The following is a 16,798-nucleotide window of genomic DNA, read 5'->3' on the forward strand; positions in this document are numbered from 1 at the left end:
CTGGGGAAGAGCCAGCAACAAAAGAGAGAGGGGCAGAGGAGAGCCTTTAGCTCCTCTGCCGTTGCGGGCACAGCGCAGGGACGTCTGCACCACACTCGCGGGCGATGGGCTCAGGGGTCCGTGTTGAGATCCGGGCGCCAGGCAGGGTGCCCTCATCTTGTTGAATCTCCCGAAATCTGGCGGGACTGTGTTGCCCCAGGTGACAGGAGGTACCCTGCGCAGCGCCCCCAGGCTGGAAGCTGAAGCCACCCCATCTGGGGCCCAGGGGCTGTCTGCTCCCCTAGGCTGAGGCCAGCCCTGCATCAGCCCCTTAGTCGCCCTCCCCTTGAGGCAGGGGCCCCCTCCGGGNGCCAAAAGCAAGAGTCAGCGGGGCGCCTGAGTGCCTCAGTCGGTTAAGTCTGACTTCGGCTCAGGTCATGATCTCACGGTTCGTGGGTTTGAGCCCCGTGTCGGGCTCTGTGCTGACAGCTCAGAGCCTGGAGCCTGTTTTGGATTCTGTGTCTCCCTCTCTCTCTGAACCTTCCCTGCTCTCTCTCTCTCTCTCTCAGAAATTAAAAAAAAAACAACAAAACACCACATTAAAAAAAACCTAGGAATGTTTCTTTAAAACATCAGCTCAGTGGGGCCTGAGGCAGTGGGGACTGCCTGCACTTCTACGCCATGTGATCAAGGGCATGTTGGTTGGCTTCTCTGAGCCTCAGTTTCCCCAACTGTTAACTGGGAACCCTGCAACTTGCCTGGAGGGGCGACGGCATTTGAGATGAGACCATGCAAAGCTGGGGGCATGGCACAAAGCGGGGACTCTGCCTGTAGCTTTGCCCCTTTGCTCTGGGCTCCCTCTGCGCCGCCTGTAGTGTGTTTGTAGTCTGGCACAAGCCTGGGCTTCCTGGGCCTGTATGGGTCAGAGGCTGGCTCAGTGAATCTCTTGGACTCACGGCCGAACTCAACGGACAAGGGGCAAACACCGATCAAAGACCAGAGACGCTCAGACACTCGGGGGAGGGGGTGTCGGAACCGCTCAGCCAAACGCACACCTACAAACCTGCACTGCTCCTCCCTTCTCTGCACCACCCAGTCCTGTTCACACTTTGGGGCCCAGCTGAAAGGCCACCTCCTCCAGGTAGCCCTCGGTGGGCCTCCGGGAGGATGTGAACTTCTCCCAAGATTCCTCAGAGGGCAGCGGCCCAGGAGACAGGAAGCCTTTTGTTTCCCATTTCCTTCCCATTTGACCGCAGGACGCCGTAAAATTTTAATAAATGAAAACACGCGATTCTTTGAAACATGCGGTCTTCCCTCACAGATCCTAACGCGGCATAGCACAACGTTCCCGAGAGTCGGTCCTGCACACCACCGTAGCCGCCATGTGGCGACCGTGCCTGGTAGTTTAGTGGGTGCAGAAGAAACAGGGGTTGAATAAATGCTGTAAGGATGGAATGAACGGGTTCCAAGGAGGACAAAGCCAGCAAGATGCCGCCCAGGGCCCAACCCCAGCGTGGCGCCCAGTAGGTGTGTAGGGGGTGCTAAGGTGGGCCTGGCCTAGTCATTGGTGGCCCCCTGACTCTTGCAATAGATACCCCCCCCGCCCCGGCTTCACAGGGGGCTGGAAGGTGGAGTGGTGTCATTTGGAACAATCCCTAGAGTCATTCCTGGCCGCCAGCAAGGGCTCCGTAAATATTCGCCGCTATGACTGGGTGCTCCAAAGTGTTACAGAGAACCGAATTTGTCCTATTTTCTTACTTTTCCACATAGGCTTAATTTCACTGCAGTGGGTTTCCTGGGGCTGCCCAGGAAGTCACAACGACTGAGTATTTATTAGAAGAGGCGTGCCCTTGGCTGGGAATTCCTTTTCCATTGAGATTTGCTCGTGTGCTATATAATTTTTCTCCCATACTTGGGCTTTTGCTTTGAAAATGACATTGGAATGCAGCCATGCTTTGTTTTCAGAAGTTGTATCAAACAAGCCATGGGTTCCTCAAACCTCAGCCTTTGTGTGTCCCCTTCCTGGGCACCCCTTCACCAACACCCCTCCGGGGACAGCCCTCCGTGCCCCAGTCTTCCCGCAGCCCCATTATGCCTCTTCTTACATCTTACCCTGCATGTTTGTTTATAAGCAAGGCGGACTTTTGTTTATTACCATATCACAGGGAAAGGGCCCAGGGCAGATTTCTGCCAATTTTGGGTGGTCCGACTTGGAATAGAAACCGGGCAGCATATGCGAAAGTCCCTCTCAGAGGATGCAGGGGGAAGGGTATGCTTCAAAAAGTCAGGCCATCGTTCTCCAGAGCACTTGAAACGGAGGGGGCCCCGCCTGTGTGGCCACTGGCCCTCGAGGAGACACCCCCCCCTCCAGAAGCCACCCCACGCAGGCAGACCGGGGAGCACCCGCCTTAAGCCCCAAATTGCGAGTCGCAATGTCTGATGCTCTACATACCAGACACCGGCATGTACTTGAGCCGCATCACACAGGGGCAAGTGAGCAGTTATAGGATCTGCTTATTTATGTTTTCGGCAAGGACATCAGAGGGGGACCAGCGGCTCTGTCTCCAAGTCTGTCCCCTCCAGCCCGCAAGCAGCTCTTTGGAGGCAGGGTCATGTCTCCATCCCCTCTCTGTCCCTGGAGTATGTGCTCAAGAAGTGTTGAGGAAAAGTCTGCGTGTGTCTCCCGCCACACCCCTCCGCCTCCCGGAGTCGCCCTCACTGCCCTGGGCAGGTGCTGACACCAGGCCTCCTTAGCTGTTATGACACAAAGTTTGATGTGACCCCGGAGGCATACAGGCAAGGCTCCAGCGGAAGCAGGGCCCTGTCATCTATCTGCTGAGCCGGGGGTAAGCCTGTAGGGGCAAAGACCAGAGCAGTCTGCTTGGGATTCCCTTGGTGATACTCGAGGGCTCAGGGTGGTGGCTCTTTCCCAACAGGTATGGAAGCGACTCAACATTTGAACAATGGCACACTTAACAGTACTGGGGGGTGGGGGAACATGAGTGACTTGGGCTGAACAGCCTCAGGGGCCTCCTGATGCTTGCACCTCTGAGGACACCAACCCAGCCTCCTGGATCGTGTACCAGCTGCCGTGACCCCAAAGCCAACTGCTTGGGTTTCTTTTCTTTTTTTTTTTTTTAAATGTTTTTTATTTTTATTTCTAGGAGAGAGAGAGAGAGAGACAGCGTGAGCAGGGGAGGGTCAGAGAGAGAGGGAGTCACAGACTGAAACAGGCTCCAGGCTCTGAGCTGGCAGTCAGCACAGAGCCCGACGCGGGGCTCGAACCCACGAACTGCGAGATCATGACCTAAGCGAAAGTCGGACGCTTAACCGACTAAGCCACCCAGGACCCCCCAACTGCTTGGGTTTCAAGAAGCATTCCAAAGCAAACAGACCCACATGATCCTGAGTGCCATTTCCAAGGTCCTTGTGATGAGCCTGGCTTTGCATGGCCTGATTCCATCTCATGTCATGTACTCCTTAGAACAGCCCTTGGGACAGGGGGCTGTGTCAGAAGGCCTGTGGGCGAGGTCTGCGTCCGTGACTCGGGCGCTGGGATTCTGGGTTTGCACTTTCTGGCTTGTGGGGCCTGAGCCAACTCAGCGAAGCTCTGTGAGCTTCAGTTTCCCCATATGTATGAACAAGATGACATGAAGGCCACTCGGAGGGTCACTGTGAACATAAAGTGTGAGGCATGTGGGATGATGAGTGCATGGGATGATGAGTGCAGCCCCAGGGGTTGTGACCATGGCCATCGGTGTCACTCTGAAGGATCACAGCTCTCTGAATGTGTGCCCTCTGGCCTTGGTCTAAAATGAACAGCTTTACAACTGTGAACCTATGTGCCTCTGTCTTGCTAACCTTCTAGTCTGGACCAGCTTGACTAGCTTCTCCAATGGGACTTTCATGCTTATCAACAGTGTACAGGGTGCCCATGCATCATGTGCCAAGGACACTGGGGAGGTAATAGACCTCAGGATGGTCACAAGTCCCTGACTACGTGGAACTTCGCCTTCAGAATAAGTAAACTCAACTCAACCCAGCCAACCTCCAAATCAAACCCCACACCATCCCAAAGTCCACAGGCGGAGCTCTGGGCACGGGCTGTGGTCCACTGCTCCCCATGAGAGGGAATGTGGGTGTTCTGCTGTGACAACTGGCTTCTAGAACTGGGAGGCCTCCCCTCTCCAGGGCACATGCTCCCTGTGGGTGACTGGTTCCAGATTGCTATGGGAAGTGCATTCAAGCGATGGGCTTGTGTTGAACAAAAGGCAACAGTGGCAAAGTGGGGGAGTCCAGGGACTCTGCCAGCCTTGGGTGGGGGTGATGGAAGTAGAATGGTCTTTGGATGAGGTTTTTTCACTCAGCAACTCCTTCACAGTGGGGGTGGGTGGCTGGCCTTAGGGACCAGCTCTGCGTCCTGGGGGAGGTTCCACCTGACTCATGTAGAGATGGCTCTGGGCCATCTGAAGACATCTGGGCAATGTCTTTCGCACTTAGAGGGCTCCCTCCCTGAAAGGTCAGTGCCCAGCCAATGAGTGTGCATGAATGATGCCCTCTGTAGAAGGGCAAAGGAGGCTGATCAAAGCATCAGGGAGAGTCCCTCCCCCTGGCCACTGCCTTTGCTCTCCATAGACAGGAGCATGACTTAAGGGGCCTTCCATTACAGCCTCACGGGCTGTATTTTTTTTTGAATTTTACCTTGAATGACCTGAACCTAAATGCTCATTGCCATCTTTGGGGAGAAAGAAAGAACTGTGCTCGAGTGAAGCCTGGCCTCCCAAGTCCCGGATGTATACGACCGCAGAGAGTTAAATACTTGTAACAAGACCTGAATCATGTGAGTCCCTGTGTCAGCCAGGCTAAGTTGGGGTCCCTGTCTCTGCCAGCTCAGAGCTGGGGTGTTAGCTCCAGCCTCGTCAGCTCTGCCAAGCCCATCAGTCACCCTGGAGCTGAACAAAACAGCAGTGAGCCAGAGGCCCTTGGTCTACTGGGCCCACAAGTGGAACCCGGGTGTGCTGGCACCTCCTACCCGGCCGGCAGCCTTGTTCCCTGCTGGCATCCCTTCCTCCCTGTCCTCTCCCAGGACTGGGCAGAAAGGTCTAGGGGCGTGGGATGCAGTGGCCTTTCTTGGCCCCTTCCTGGGCAACCACGAGGCTTGGCCAAGGCCAACAGGGCTGGGTGGGAGGCCATGACACAACTTCACCGGAATGCACTCAACCCCCCTCTCCCCATAGTGTGGGACAGTGTCCCCGTGTGGCCCACCTAATGGCAGCCTCTCTAAAGCTCTGTGCCCGTTCCAGAGGCTCCATCTCCTTCTTCATAGAAAAGCTGACATTTATTGAACAGTAGCTGTGTGTGCTGGACTAAGCTCCTCTGTGCCTTGACCTCAGCAATCCCACAGCCCATGACAGCGTCTATTAGCATCTCTGCCTGTAGAACAGATGGAGAAACTGAGGCCCAAAGAGCTTACCTACCACACCCAGGATGCCCGGGCCCCCGGACAGCAGAGTCAGGATGGAAACTCAGGTCTGAATCTCCAAAGTGGAAGGCCTCACTAGTCAGTACTGCTTCCCAGCCTTGGGGCTCCGGAGCTCCCGGCCCTCAGTTTCCAGAGCTCATTCTGACCCTAACTAGCTGAGGTCTGCCATTCTCCAGGCTCTGGCAATGCAGGGCTCCTTCCCCTTGCTTGCACGAGCTCCTCTGCAGGCCAGAGCATGCGGGGACATTCTGGAAACTCTAGAGGACTGTGCGCTTGTGAGGGGCGGGGGTCCTCACCTAGTCAAGGTTATAGGGCCCCCATCAGCCCTGGAGCAAACTCTGAGTAGAGCTTGGGAGGTGACGGCTGGTTCACATACGACCCCTCCGTCTTTGCGGCCCCAGAAAGGAAAGGAGGAAAGGAGGCCCGCATGACGGGCCGCGCTCTGGGAAGGGGCTCCGCTCGCCTCTGTGGGGCACCTGGCCCGCCTGCCCCTCACCTGAGAGTCGGAAATTTCTGAGGGCTTCTCGGTCAGGCTGCTGCTCTCCGCCGGGATGAGGTCGTTGTACTTGGTGACATCCTCGTCGGAGTAGTGGAGGCTGCCAGGGCTGGGCCGAGGAGGAGACCTGAGGGAGTGGAAGTGAGGCTGAGAGACAGGCTCTCCCGGAGCTGCCGCCGCGGCTGCAGAGGCCACAGCGGGGCCGGGCAGGGCGCTGGCCCTCGACGTGTCCGTCCTCTGTCGTTCCTGTGTCTGCTCCTCACGAGCCTGGGCCTGGGTCGTGGACAGCGGACCCTGGGGGGTCCCCTCCAGCGGGGGAAGAGGCTCAGTGGGGACCAACCCGCTGAACCAGCTTCAGGGAAGCAGGGAGGGGCAGCACCCCACTCGATTCTCCACGTGCGGTTGCAAGGCCTCGGGCACTGGGCTCCCTCGGCAGGGAGTGTCACAGCATTTCTGAGCCCCGGAGACCTCCCGAGTCAGAATCCCCAGCGAGGCCTGCAGGCCTGCGCAGCACACAAGCCCCCACGCCACTCCTGACCTCGCCAAGCGAGCGTCAGAGGCTTAACGCAAAGGNACGGCAGGGAGTGTCACAGCATTTCTGAGCCCCGGAGACCTCCTGCAGGCCTGCGCAGCACACAAGCCCCCACGCCACTCCTGACCTCGCCAAGCGAGCGTCAGAGGCTTAACGCAAAGGGTCAGGGGGAAACGGGAAGCCACGGCCTCTTCCCTCCAGACCAGAAATGAACCCGGGCGCCAAGTCCTGCTCCACCTCTGACAATCGGGCTTAGAGAGAGCGCGTGGCCCGCGGACTTAGAGGCCTGGCTCTACCTCACCTCGGTGAACACGCAGCGCGAGGCACCTGGTGGCCCATCTGGCATCGGTGCCCAGAGGCTGGAGGCCAAGGCCATGAGGCCCCTGAGCTGCGGGAGAGGGCGGTGGGTGGGGCGCCGAGCCGGTGGCTGGGGTCTTTCATGACTCTGCTCTGTCTATGCTTCCTCAGGGCCCTGGGGAGGGGCGGTGGGGGGTCTCATGCCCTGAGATCTGCCCAGGTGTTCCGGAACCCCAGGTGTTCCGGAACCGTGGCTCTGAATGCCGGCTGGCCCCAGAGGCGCGGGCGGTGCCTTTGCTACAGAAATACTGTTCTGAGACCAATCCCGCGGCCTGGAGAAAAGTCACCAGCAACCTCCCCACTGCCTCCAACCTCTCGTACTAAATTTGCACTGGTTTCATTCCAAATAACGGAGCTGCCTCCTGAGCTACTTACAGACAAGACAGTAACAGCACTGGCCGCAGTGATGTTGGGGCGGGGCGAGGAAACGGGGTGCCGGGCTAGCGCTATCTTGGCCACAAGCAGGGTGAGTGGGCAGGGGGTGGGGGTGGGGGGCTGACGGTGTCACCAGGGCCGGGTCAGACTCCCGGAGCCCGAGGCTGGTGGGATGCAAACAGGACTTCTGTGTGTACACAGTGGAGCAGGGGCCGCGGTGTGTGTACTCTGGGGGCGTGAGAAGCAGGCGAGGCCAGGCCGTCTGTGAAACGCCCCCTTGTTCCATGTGGCAGAGCCCCGGGGCCAGCCTGGCGGGGCCGCGGCCGACAGCAGGGCCCACCGCCTCGGCCTCAAATGGCTCTTTCTTTGGAACGCTAGATCTGGCGGAGGGGTGAGAGCCAGGCCTGCNACACACAGGGCCTCCTCCCTCCAGGACGACACAGAGAGAAGCTTTGTGAGTCGCGCCTGGCCGGCATGCACCTCTGATGAGCCGGGAATGTTAAGAGGGCTGAGGCCAGGGACAGGCGCGCTTCTGGGCCACAGGCCCCTCCTCCCCATCCCATCTCTCCTGAGCTCCCCGGAGCATAAAACTGCCAGGTCACATCATGTGAGGGGCAGGTGGGCCCCGGCAGCTGCCCTTGCCCTTGGAGATGGGCAGCCCAGCTCGCCACAGGGAGTGGGGCTGGGGGAGGGGGACCTAGGGTTGGAGAGAATTCAGGAGGAAACCGGCGCCGGGCGCACCGCCAGCCTGGACCTTTCCTGGTTGGCTGTTCTCAGGCGCTGCCCTTTGAGCGTGGACTTGTGGGGTGAGTAGGAGAAAATTGTTCGAGGAGATGTAGGAGTAAGGAGCCAGGGGAGAGGCTGTCCACATTCTGAGTGCCCTCTCCTTCCAGAATTGGGAGGAGATTGGGAGGGCATGAGCAATACTGGGGAGGGACTCCTGGCACCTCCCACTCAAGCGTGTCCCCCGAGACCTGCCTCTGCTGGGCCCACCTCACCGCTGGGGCTAAGCGGCTCTCACGGCTTCCGGGCCTGCCCCGGGCCGCAGCTGGCTCCGAGCAGTAGGCTGGGCTGCTCTCTGCATTTTGCGGTCATTGGCAGGAACCCTTTGTCTCTGCCTCCTTGTGATGTTGCTCCTACTGCGCTCTCATGCTGGGCTGTGACCTCGAGATCCCGGATGTGCTTCCTGGACCCTGCTGACCATTCCCAGCCCCTGAGCTTTAATGCCATTTCTGGGACAACGAGGCCACGTGGACACTGCCTGCTCTGCGCCCTCCCCGAGTCCTCCACACCGCGGGCACTGCGCTTCCCCCCAGACCTCCACCCTCTGGCCGTCCCCCTGACCCCCAATGCAGAGAGCCCTTTACCTGGTGTACAGGCCGTTCTTCCGGCAGAAGGAGTTCTTGACGGAGAGCCTCCGGTTGTTGAGTTCCAGGGCAGGGAAACTGCTTTCATCCAAGCTCATCATCTCCCCATGGCCAAGGGCACCAGACTTGGCACTGTTCCCTGGGTGGGCGGCAGGCGGCGGGGGCCAGGGAGATAGCCTCTGGTCACTCATGCCATCCCTCAGACCGGTGGCCTCCCTTCTCCCACCTGGCTCTCTGGTCAGAGCGGAGACCAAACCACAAGATGGGAGATTGTGTGCAGGGGCCCCAGGCTGCCCGCCTATCAGAGCAGGTGCATCCCTAGGAGAGAGAGAACCCCAGCCCCCCAACCTTGCGACAAGGGAAGACAGACCCACGGGAGTCCCGTCCAGCCAGCAGGGCTTGGTGCCAGCTCACCAGAGTCTGTCTTCTTGGCATACTTCTTGCTCTGGCCCCGGATGATGAGCACAAATACCAAAAGCAGGATGAAGATGAGGCCGACGAGCGCAATGACCACCAGGAACCACCACTCCTCATAGAACGGGTTGGCTTTCTGAGCTAGAACACAGATTGGGGGGCGGGGGCAGTCAGGTCCAGGGCGATCAGCCCCCTCCTGCCTCTAAACCTCCCGCTCCGGCTGGGACCCTGCCATCTGCTCCCAGTAGGCAAAGTCTGTGCTATATCCATGGGAGACAACCTAAGACAAGGTTGGCAGGGACAGTTTTAGCTCAGGTGCCTGCTCTCCTCCGTTGTTGGTCAAGGGATGCCTGGAGAGCTGCTTTTAGTTCTGAGGTTGCTTCTGGACTCACTGGCAAAGAGTGCTGGGATTGATTAGTGATGTCTGGTGAGACACAGGAGGGGGAAGTGGCCATGTGCTTGCTTGTGGACTCACTGGGAAAGAGTGCTGGGATTGATTAGTGATGTCTTGTGAGACACAGGAGGGGAAAGTGGCCATGTGCTTGCTTGTGGACTCGCTGGGAAAGAGTGCTGGGATTGATTAGTGATGTCTGCTGAGACATAGGAGGGGGAAGCGGCCATGTGCTTGCCTCTTTTTCAACGTTTTATTTATTTTTGAGAGAGAGAGAGACAGACAGACAGACAGACGGCATGAGCAGGGGAGTGTCAGAGAGAGAAGGAGACACAGAATCCGAAGACAGGATCCAGGCTCTGAGCTAGCTGTCAGCACAGAGTCCGACGTGGGGCTCGAACCTATGAACCATGAGATCACGACCTGAGCTGAAGTCGGACACCTAACTGACTGAGCCACCCAGGCACCCAACTTGCTTCTGGACTCATTGGGAAAGTGCTGGGATTGATTAGTGATGTCTGCTGAGACACAGGAAGGGGAAGCCACCATGTGCTTGCTTCTGGACTCACTGGGAAAGAATCATGGGATTGATTATTGATGTCTGCTGAGGACACAGGAGGGGGAAGTAGCCATGCACTTGCTAGTTTTCCTTTTTTCTTTTTTTCTCCCTCTTGCCACCCATGGCCTAAGTGCTGCCTTGGCAGGCTGGCCCAGATTTGTATTGGAAAAGTAGCCTTCTGGCCTGTGTTCGGCCTGTGAGAGCTTCTCCCTGGGGGCAGGGCTCAATCTTTCTCTGGTGGCAGAAAGTGGGGGGGGGGAACCAGGAAGATGGACATGAGTGAGTCTTTAGATGCTTCCTCAGCCAGGGCTCTGCTTCCTTCAAAGCCCCCAGTACCATGCCTTTTTTTTTTTTTTAATGTTTTACTTATTTTTGAAAGAGAAAGAGAAACAGAGAGAGACAGAGTGTGAGAGGAGACACAGAATCTGAAGCAGGTTCCAGGCTCTGAGCTATCAGCACAGAGCCCAATGCGGGGCTCGAACCCACAAGCTGTGAGATCATGACCTGAGCCCAAGTCAGACATTTAACCGACTGAGACACCCAGGTGCCCCTCTCAGTACCATGCTTTTTGCACCCAGCCCCTTCTCACCCGGGGGCTGCCTGATGAGGGGCTCGCTCTTCTATTTCCCATGATCTAGTTCCATCAATCTGGACAAGGGAGAATGTATGTGGGAGGAGAGAGGCAGCCGGGTTTCTGAGGCTCACCTAGCAGATTACAAATTTTGAGCTATATTTCCGCCTTGAGGGAAGAGGCCTTGATATTAAAAGTTGGTTAGTGATTGGATTTGGGGTCATGGGGTTTGGCATTAGAGTCGTCTGTGAGTCCTTTGGGACATGTTGGATGGAAAGATGAGATGAAAAAGAGGAGGGACGGGAGTCCTCTCCCCCCGGCCCCGGGCACTGCTCCACAGGCCGCTGGCTCTGTTTTTGGGGCGGTTTCCACAGAAACACGCAGTTTACAGCCTGGGTGAATCTCCTGGGTGATGAGCTCACGGAAGCTCTCATCCTGGGTTCATGGATTCGTCCATAAGCCCCGCTGAGCCCCCTGCCCAGGACTTCTGGAGTCCTTATAACAGAACCCCAAAGATGCACAGCCCCCAGCTTCCTCTGGACCTCAAAGCTGACTCAGGCCCTGGCCCAGGGCTCACTGCCCTTGGAGAACTGAGAAGACAATGCATTTTAGCTCCCGCCCCAATGCCGCTGGTGCTATACCGCCTGCCCCTCTCCTCTCTGCCCAGCACCAGCCTCTGCCACCAGGCTCTTCCATGGGGCACTTTCACCCCACCCCACAGGCAGTACCTGGCACAGACTGGGAGGGGCTGCTGGGGGTGCCAAAGCCATAGTCGTTGACGGCGATGACCCGGAAGTCATAGCTCACACCCGGCTTCAGGATGTCCATGCTGAACGTGTAGGAGGTCACCTCCTTGGGAATGTCTTTGATGAGGATATCCCATAGCCCCTCGTCTGCAAGAGGATCGGGAGGGAGGTGCTTGTGAGGGAGAGCCCCCTCCCATGCCACGCGTTACCCCTGAGAGCAGGAACTGTCTGGGCCGCCCCCTCAACACAATCTCAGCAGATGTTTTGAAAAAGATGCCTGTTTGGAGTCTCTGACCCTTTGCTCCCTTTATTAAAATGCCTGTAAAACATTTAAAAAATGCGTAGTACGCAGAAAATACTGTAACAAGCAACCCAATACCACTGTCCACAGGAAGAGACTCGGCATTTCAGCCCTTGCGCAGAATAACTCAACTCACCCGTCTTCCGTGTAATTAAAAAGCTCTGGGCAACGTGACTTTAAGTGTCGGTCTAAGCTTTTATCGCACGGGCGTACCCTCCTTTCCTTAACCAGGCCTCTGTTTTTCTGACCCCACCCCCACTTCCTATTCAACATATACACAGTAGTGGCATCACACAAAAGAAGACCCTTCTTCCGAGAGCTGGAGGAGGGGCGGGGCTCGCCCGTGAGGGTTTGGTCACGTTGCGTGGACCGATGGGGCCCACCCTAGGCCGCCTCTTTGCCGAGGAGCAGAGATTTGAGAAAGCCCAGAGATGCCTAGAGGGGTCCTCCATCTGTTCTCTACCCATGGCCCCAACCACCCCCATCCTGTGAGCTCCTGACTTTCTTTTCGGACCTGCCCCTTTGTCCGTGGCTCTCTGGGTCTTGCCCCCTTGGGACCTAATTTGTCTCCACTGCATTTTAAAGGAGCAGAGAGCGTGCTGCCCGCACAAGAGACACACACACACACACACACACTGACGGGCAGGCTGGGAAGGGACCTTGGCCAGAGGCCCCCATGTAGAGCCAACGGAGCTGGCGCGGCCCCTGGAGTCGGTGAGCCCTGTCTGTGCTAGGATAGGGCTGATTCGGCGACCAGAGTGTCCAACCACCCGCGTCACACGCTCCAGGGGGCCGCGGCGGGCTGAGCTCCCAGGTCCTCCACCCATGGCCCCCTCTAGGGAGGTGACTTGTCAGCCTTGGGCGAGCTCCTACCTGCATCCTGCTCGCAGGAGCCTCCCAGCTCCTGCCTGACCCTCGGCGAGGCGCTGCTCCCCCCCACTCGTCGGTTTCTGAGCTCCCTCTGGGCACAACTGCCCGAGGGGTCCACAGGCCACCCCCTCCCTGCAGCTTAGCCCTTGCAGGGGCTGATGGATCCTCCTTCCTTCACCACATGTGTTACAGATCCACCCACGTCAGGGACTCCGGCAGAGGCATTGTCACCCCCATCGGTCACCTCTGAACTGCGGGCCGAGGGTGTGCTGGCACTTTCCGAAGCTGCCTGCCTTCTGGTCTTACCCGTCCAGATCCCTCCAACTCAGAGGCAGCCGTGAGGCCCCGTCTGTGTCCTGCTGTCCTCACAAAGGNGGAGGCATCGTCACCCCCATCGGTCACCTCTGAACTGCGGGCTGAGGGTGTGCTGGCACTTTCCGAAGCTGCCTTCTGGTCTTACCCGTCCAGATCCCTCCAACTCAGAGGCAGCCGTGAGGCCCCGTCTGTGTCCTGCTGTCCTCACAAAGGCTTGGGGTCCTGAGCGGGGCCTCATTTTCCATCTTATTTGTTCTGGGCGCCTGCCTCACGCACACCGTGGCTCTCTCCTGCTAAGGCTGTGCTGCNGCCACGGCCCTCCCACCCCGAAACACCAGGGCCCATGCTGGACCACCCAGGGAACGTCGGAAAATCAGCAGAGCCGAAGTCTGGAGCCAACATTCCACAGCCTGGCATGCCGGCTGGCTAACTTGGATGGAAAACAGAGGCACGGGCCGCGGCCAACGCAGCAGCCGGCACAGGGGGGCAGGGGAGGGACCATCTGGGGCCGGGGGACAGTCAACCTCGCACACGTCTTCCAGCTACACATGGATCGGAGTTGCTAGATGTGATCGCTCTTTGCCACTACAATTAATTAGTATACGATGAGGGCAACGAGGAGGTGCTGGAAGCTTCCTGAAACAGCTGGCATTAACTACTTGCTATTGAGGTGATTACACCTCACTATGGTATTAAGTCTGTCACTGGGATGTTTCGAGGCTCCCATTAGAAGTATTAGCTCCGATGGGCCCGACTTCCTCCTGTTACGATGATTTGCTCTTCATGCTGGAGCCCCACAGTCATGCTTTCCTTTCTTAACTCCAGCCGGCTGATCACGGATCCACGGAGCACCCCGAACACGCCTCCAGCTCTTTGCTGGCTCTGGGCCCTCTGCTTAGCGAAAACCTGGCAACTGAGAGAGCTGGCAGTGGCTGAGGGCTCCGGTTGGTGACGGGAGCCGGGAAAAGCAGGTGCCACAGTGACCGTGACACAGGAGTGCCAAGAACAGACCCCTGGAGCGACTTCTCAGCCGCAGGTCTGCGGACGGCTCTGGAAGGTCTTGTGATTCGATTTCAGGCTTGACAGGAGGGGTCGGTACGGTTATGGGAGGTGCTGAGTGTCTCAGGATGGCAAAGGCAGACCTGAAGGAGGCAGCCAGGGTTCCCGGGGGACAGCCGGCCTCCTTACGAGACACTGGTCAGGAGGTCTCGTGGAAGACTCAGTGTTTAGCCAAGGCGGGGGAGGGGACCAGATGCTTTGCGCCTCTGGCGTCTTGAACGATCTTCCACCCGAGATGGTCCTCACCTGGCCCCAAGTGCCGTTCTCCTGGGGACCCCTGGGTGTCCCCGATCTGAGCGTGCAAGGCTCCATTCGCCCCAGGCCACCTCTAGCTTCACCTGGAGCAGTCCTTCTCAGGAGGACACAAGTGCGCCAGGGAGAGGGATCCGGGAGGAGGAGAGAGCAAGACTTGGGATCTGCTCTAGGGGTGGGTGGGGGGAGGCAGGGTGTACCTGATGGCCGGGCCTCTATGACGTAGCGGGTGATGGGCCCTTTGCCGGGGTCTCCGCTGGACCAGTGGATGGCGATGGCGGAGCTGTACCGCACGATGATGGGCACTCCAGGCGGCCCCGGGGCACCTGCAAACAGCGTACAGTGGGCAGAAGGCATGGCACCCAGCCCCGCCTCCCTGTGCTCTAGCAGGCAGGGCTGGGCAAGCAAAACCGAGCCCGGGAAGAGTCTCCTGAAACCCTGCGAGTGCCAAGGCCCCGGGGAGGAGGCAGGCCGGGCCTGCCCGACGCAACTACGCTCTCTGGGTCACCCACACCCTCATGTTCCAAGTTCTAGGGCAGGAAAGGTATATTGGGTAATGTCAGAAAGATCCCCGGAGCAGAGTCAGCAGGACCGGGTTCCTTGTTCCAGCCCAGAGCACATTAGAGGGGGACAATGGACAATTCACATGGCCCTCTGGTGCCTCAGTTTCCCCATCTGTATGTTCCCTTGGAACATAAGGCCTGAAGGGATGTCCTGGGGGGGACAGCAGAGGTGAGTGCGATGACGGGGTGGGCCTTTGGTAAATGAGGGTTGGGTTTCAGGGGGCTGAAGGGCTCCCTGGCATCTTGTCTCCTTGCCTATCGTGGCGACGCCCTCCCTACTTCCTGCCATGAACCCCCCCCCCACCCACCGCAGAGCATTGCACCCAGGCTAGGCCACCGCAAAGTCGGGGGCCACCGGAGGAGGAAGGAGTGGGCTCTGCCACTGGCTGTCCTCGTATGGCAGGTATACTTCAGGGTGGCAGCCTGTCACGTCAGCCACCCGGGGACCGGCCCCAGGAGTCGAAGCAAGAGAGGGTTTACTTCTGTAGTAAGGAGAGCGAGCCCCATCTAGCGAGGGTCCCGAGCTGGTCCTCCCTGAGGGTGCCCTGCCGTGCAGGCCAGGGCCTGTCCCCTGGGCTCTCACTGTCCCCGGAGCCCTGCCCTTGTGCGCTGCCTCCTACACGCCTGCTCCTCGCTAGACCTGGAGCCTTCTCGCCCCAGGGCTGGGCACAAGCTGGTGCTTCCTACGCACTTGTGGGGCAGGGGGAACAAGTTGGTGAGTGGGTGGGGGGGGTGGGGGACCCTTTGGCTGAGTGTCTCCTGCGGACGCCTACGGGGAAGGAGCCTGGAGTCCAGCTTCTTCTCCAGCCTCAAGGCGGCTGGACAGCAGGCCCGGGACACAGCCCACTGCCCAGCCCTTGACCTCAGAGGGCCTCATCTCCTTCCTTCCTTCCTTCCCCAATGTGCATACTGCCCACAGCACAGGGCAAAGGCGGCTGAGGGGTCGGGGGTTGGGGACACAGCCCAAGGAGGGTGTGAAGGGTGGGGTGGGGCTCTCAGGACCCCGAGTTTTCATTCTGCACAAGACAGAACTCAAAGCTGAGAGGAGGAGAGCTGTGCTTCACCTCCTGGACTAGAAGCTTCTAGCACTTCCAGCCACTGCCTGGCCTGGACGGAAAAGGATGCCTGGAGGTGTGTCCTGTCCCTGCAGCCCCCTCCGCCCTCAGGTTCAGAGGGACCCCCACCGCCGCCTCCACACTTCCTGCGGGGGGGTGGCCCCCTTCCCACCCCGGCCCTGGGGCTGCAGGTTAGAACAGCCTGTGCCCAGCCTTCTCCTGTCCCCACTGCCCCGCCTCTCTCTGTCCCTGCCAGCTCTCTTCCGGCTTTTGTTTCCCAGGGAAGTTGGCTCAGGTGAAGAGGCGGCACAGGAGGGGGGGGCTGGGGGCAGGTGAGGGGCAGAGGGGGCGACTTCTGGCCAACTTCCTCCCCCAGCCCTGCAGGCCCTGTTCCAAAGGCACCCAGGAGCCAGCCGGCGTCTCTGCAGAACGTGAGGTGGGAACGGCAAGCGTCTGCAAAGAGGAAATGAGGAGCGGCCAGCCCAACCCAGCACAGGACGCGCCTGCCTGACAGGTGAGAGGCCAGGCCAGGAAGCCACCTCCAGGCCCGGCGCGCCTCCCAGAGGCTCCCAGGCTAAGCCGGGCAGGGAGGGGGGCAGGGAGGGGGGCACCACAGAGGGAGGAGGAAGAGGAGGGGGAGTTCAGGGAAGTTTGGGGTGGCCGGTGCGCTTTCTCCAGGAAGGAAGGAGCAGAGGCTGGGCGGTGGCTTTGTGTTCAGGAGGGGACACCCTGCGTGGGTGACGAGAATCCTGGAGAACCAATCTCAACCACAGCAGGTGCCCTGAAAAATTCCCCTCGCCCAGGACGACCTCAAGNGCACACTGGTGCTCACAGCCCAGGGCACAGAGCCACCCTCAGTTCTGGGTCATGTGCAGGTTCCTGGGGTGATTGCTCCGAGATTCTGAGTTCCCGGGCCCAGGACTGTGACTCACAGCAGGCACCCAGGGGGGCTCTGACGCGTGTCCACAGCCCAGGCCCAGTGTCCCTCACACCTGGACGCCCAGCCCCCTCCCTTCTCCTCTGCTACAGCTGTGCCTTCAGAACGCTACAAACACTGGTTTGGGTTCTCACGGGTCTGTCTGAATGGCGCCCCCCAAAGTCGTTCCTAATCCTC

General features: G+C 58.9%; 1 protein-coding gene across 1 annotated transcript in view; it reads right to left on the bottom strand.

The window, feature by feature from the left end:
- Positions 1–16,798, bottom strand: part of SDK2 (sidekick cell adhesion molecule 2) — a 94,929-nt gene that overhangs the window by 3,943 nt on the left and 74,188 nt on the right. Inside the window, 5 exon segments of the mRNA XM_077756026.1 lie at positions 5,958–6,084; positions 8,589–8,727; positions 9,003–9,143; positions 11,252–11,416; positions 14,267–14,392. Coding sequence (XP_077612152.1) covers positions 5,958–6,084; positions 8,589–8,727; positions 9,003–9,143; positions 11,252–11,416; positions 14,267–14,392 — 698 coding nt within the window.

The sequence above is a fragment of the Crocuta crocuta genome, unplaced genomic scaffold (assembly GCF_008692635.1).
Source record: "Crocuta crocuta isolate KB4526 unplaced genomic scaffold, BGI_CrCroc_1.0 scaffold50, whole genome shotgun sequence".
Taxonomy (NCBI): Eukaryota; Metazoa; Chordata; class Mammalia; order Carnivora; family Hyaenidae; genus Crocuta; species Crocuta crocuta.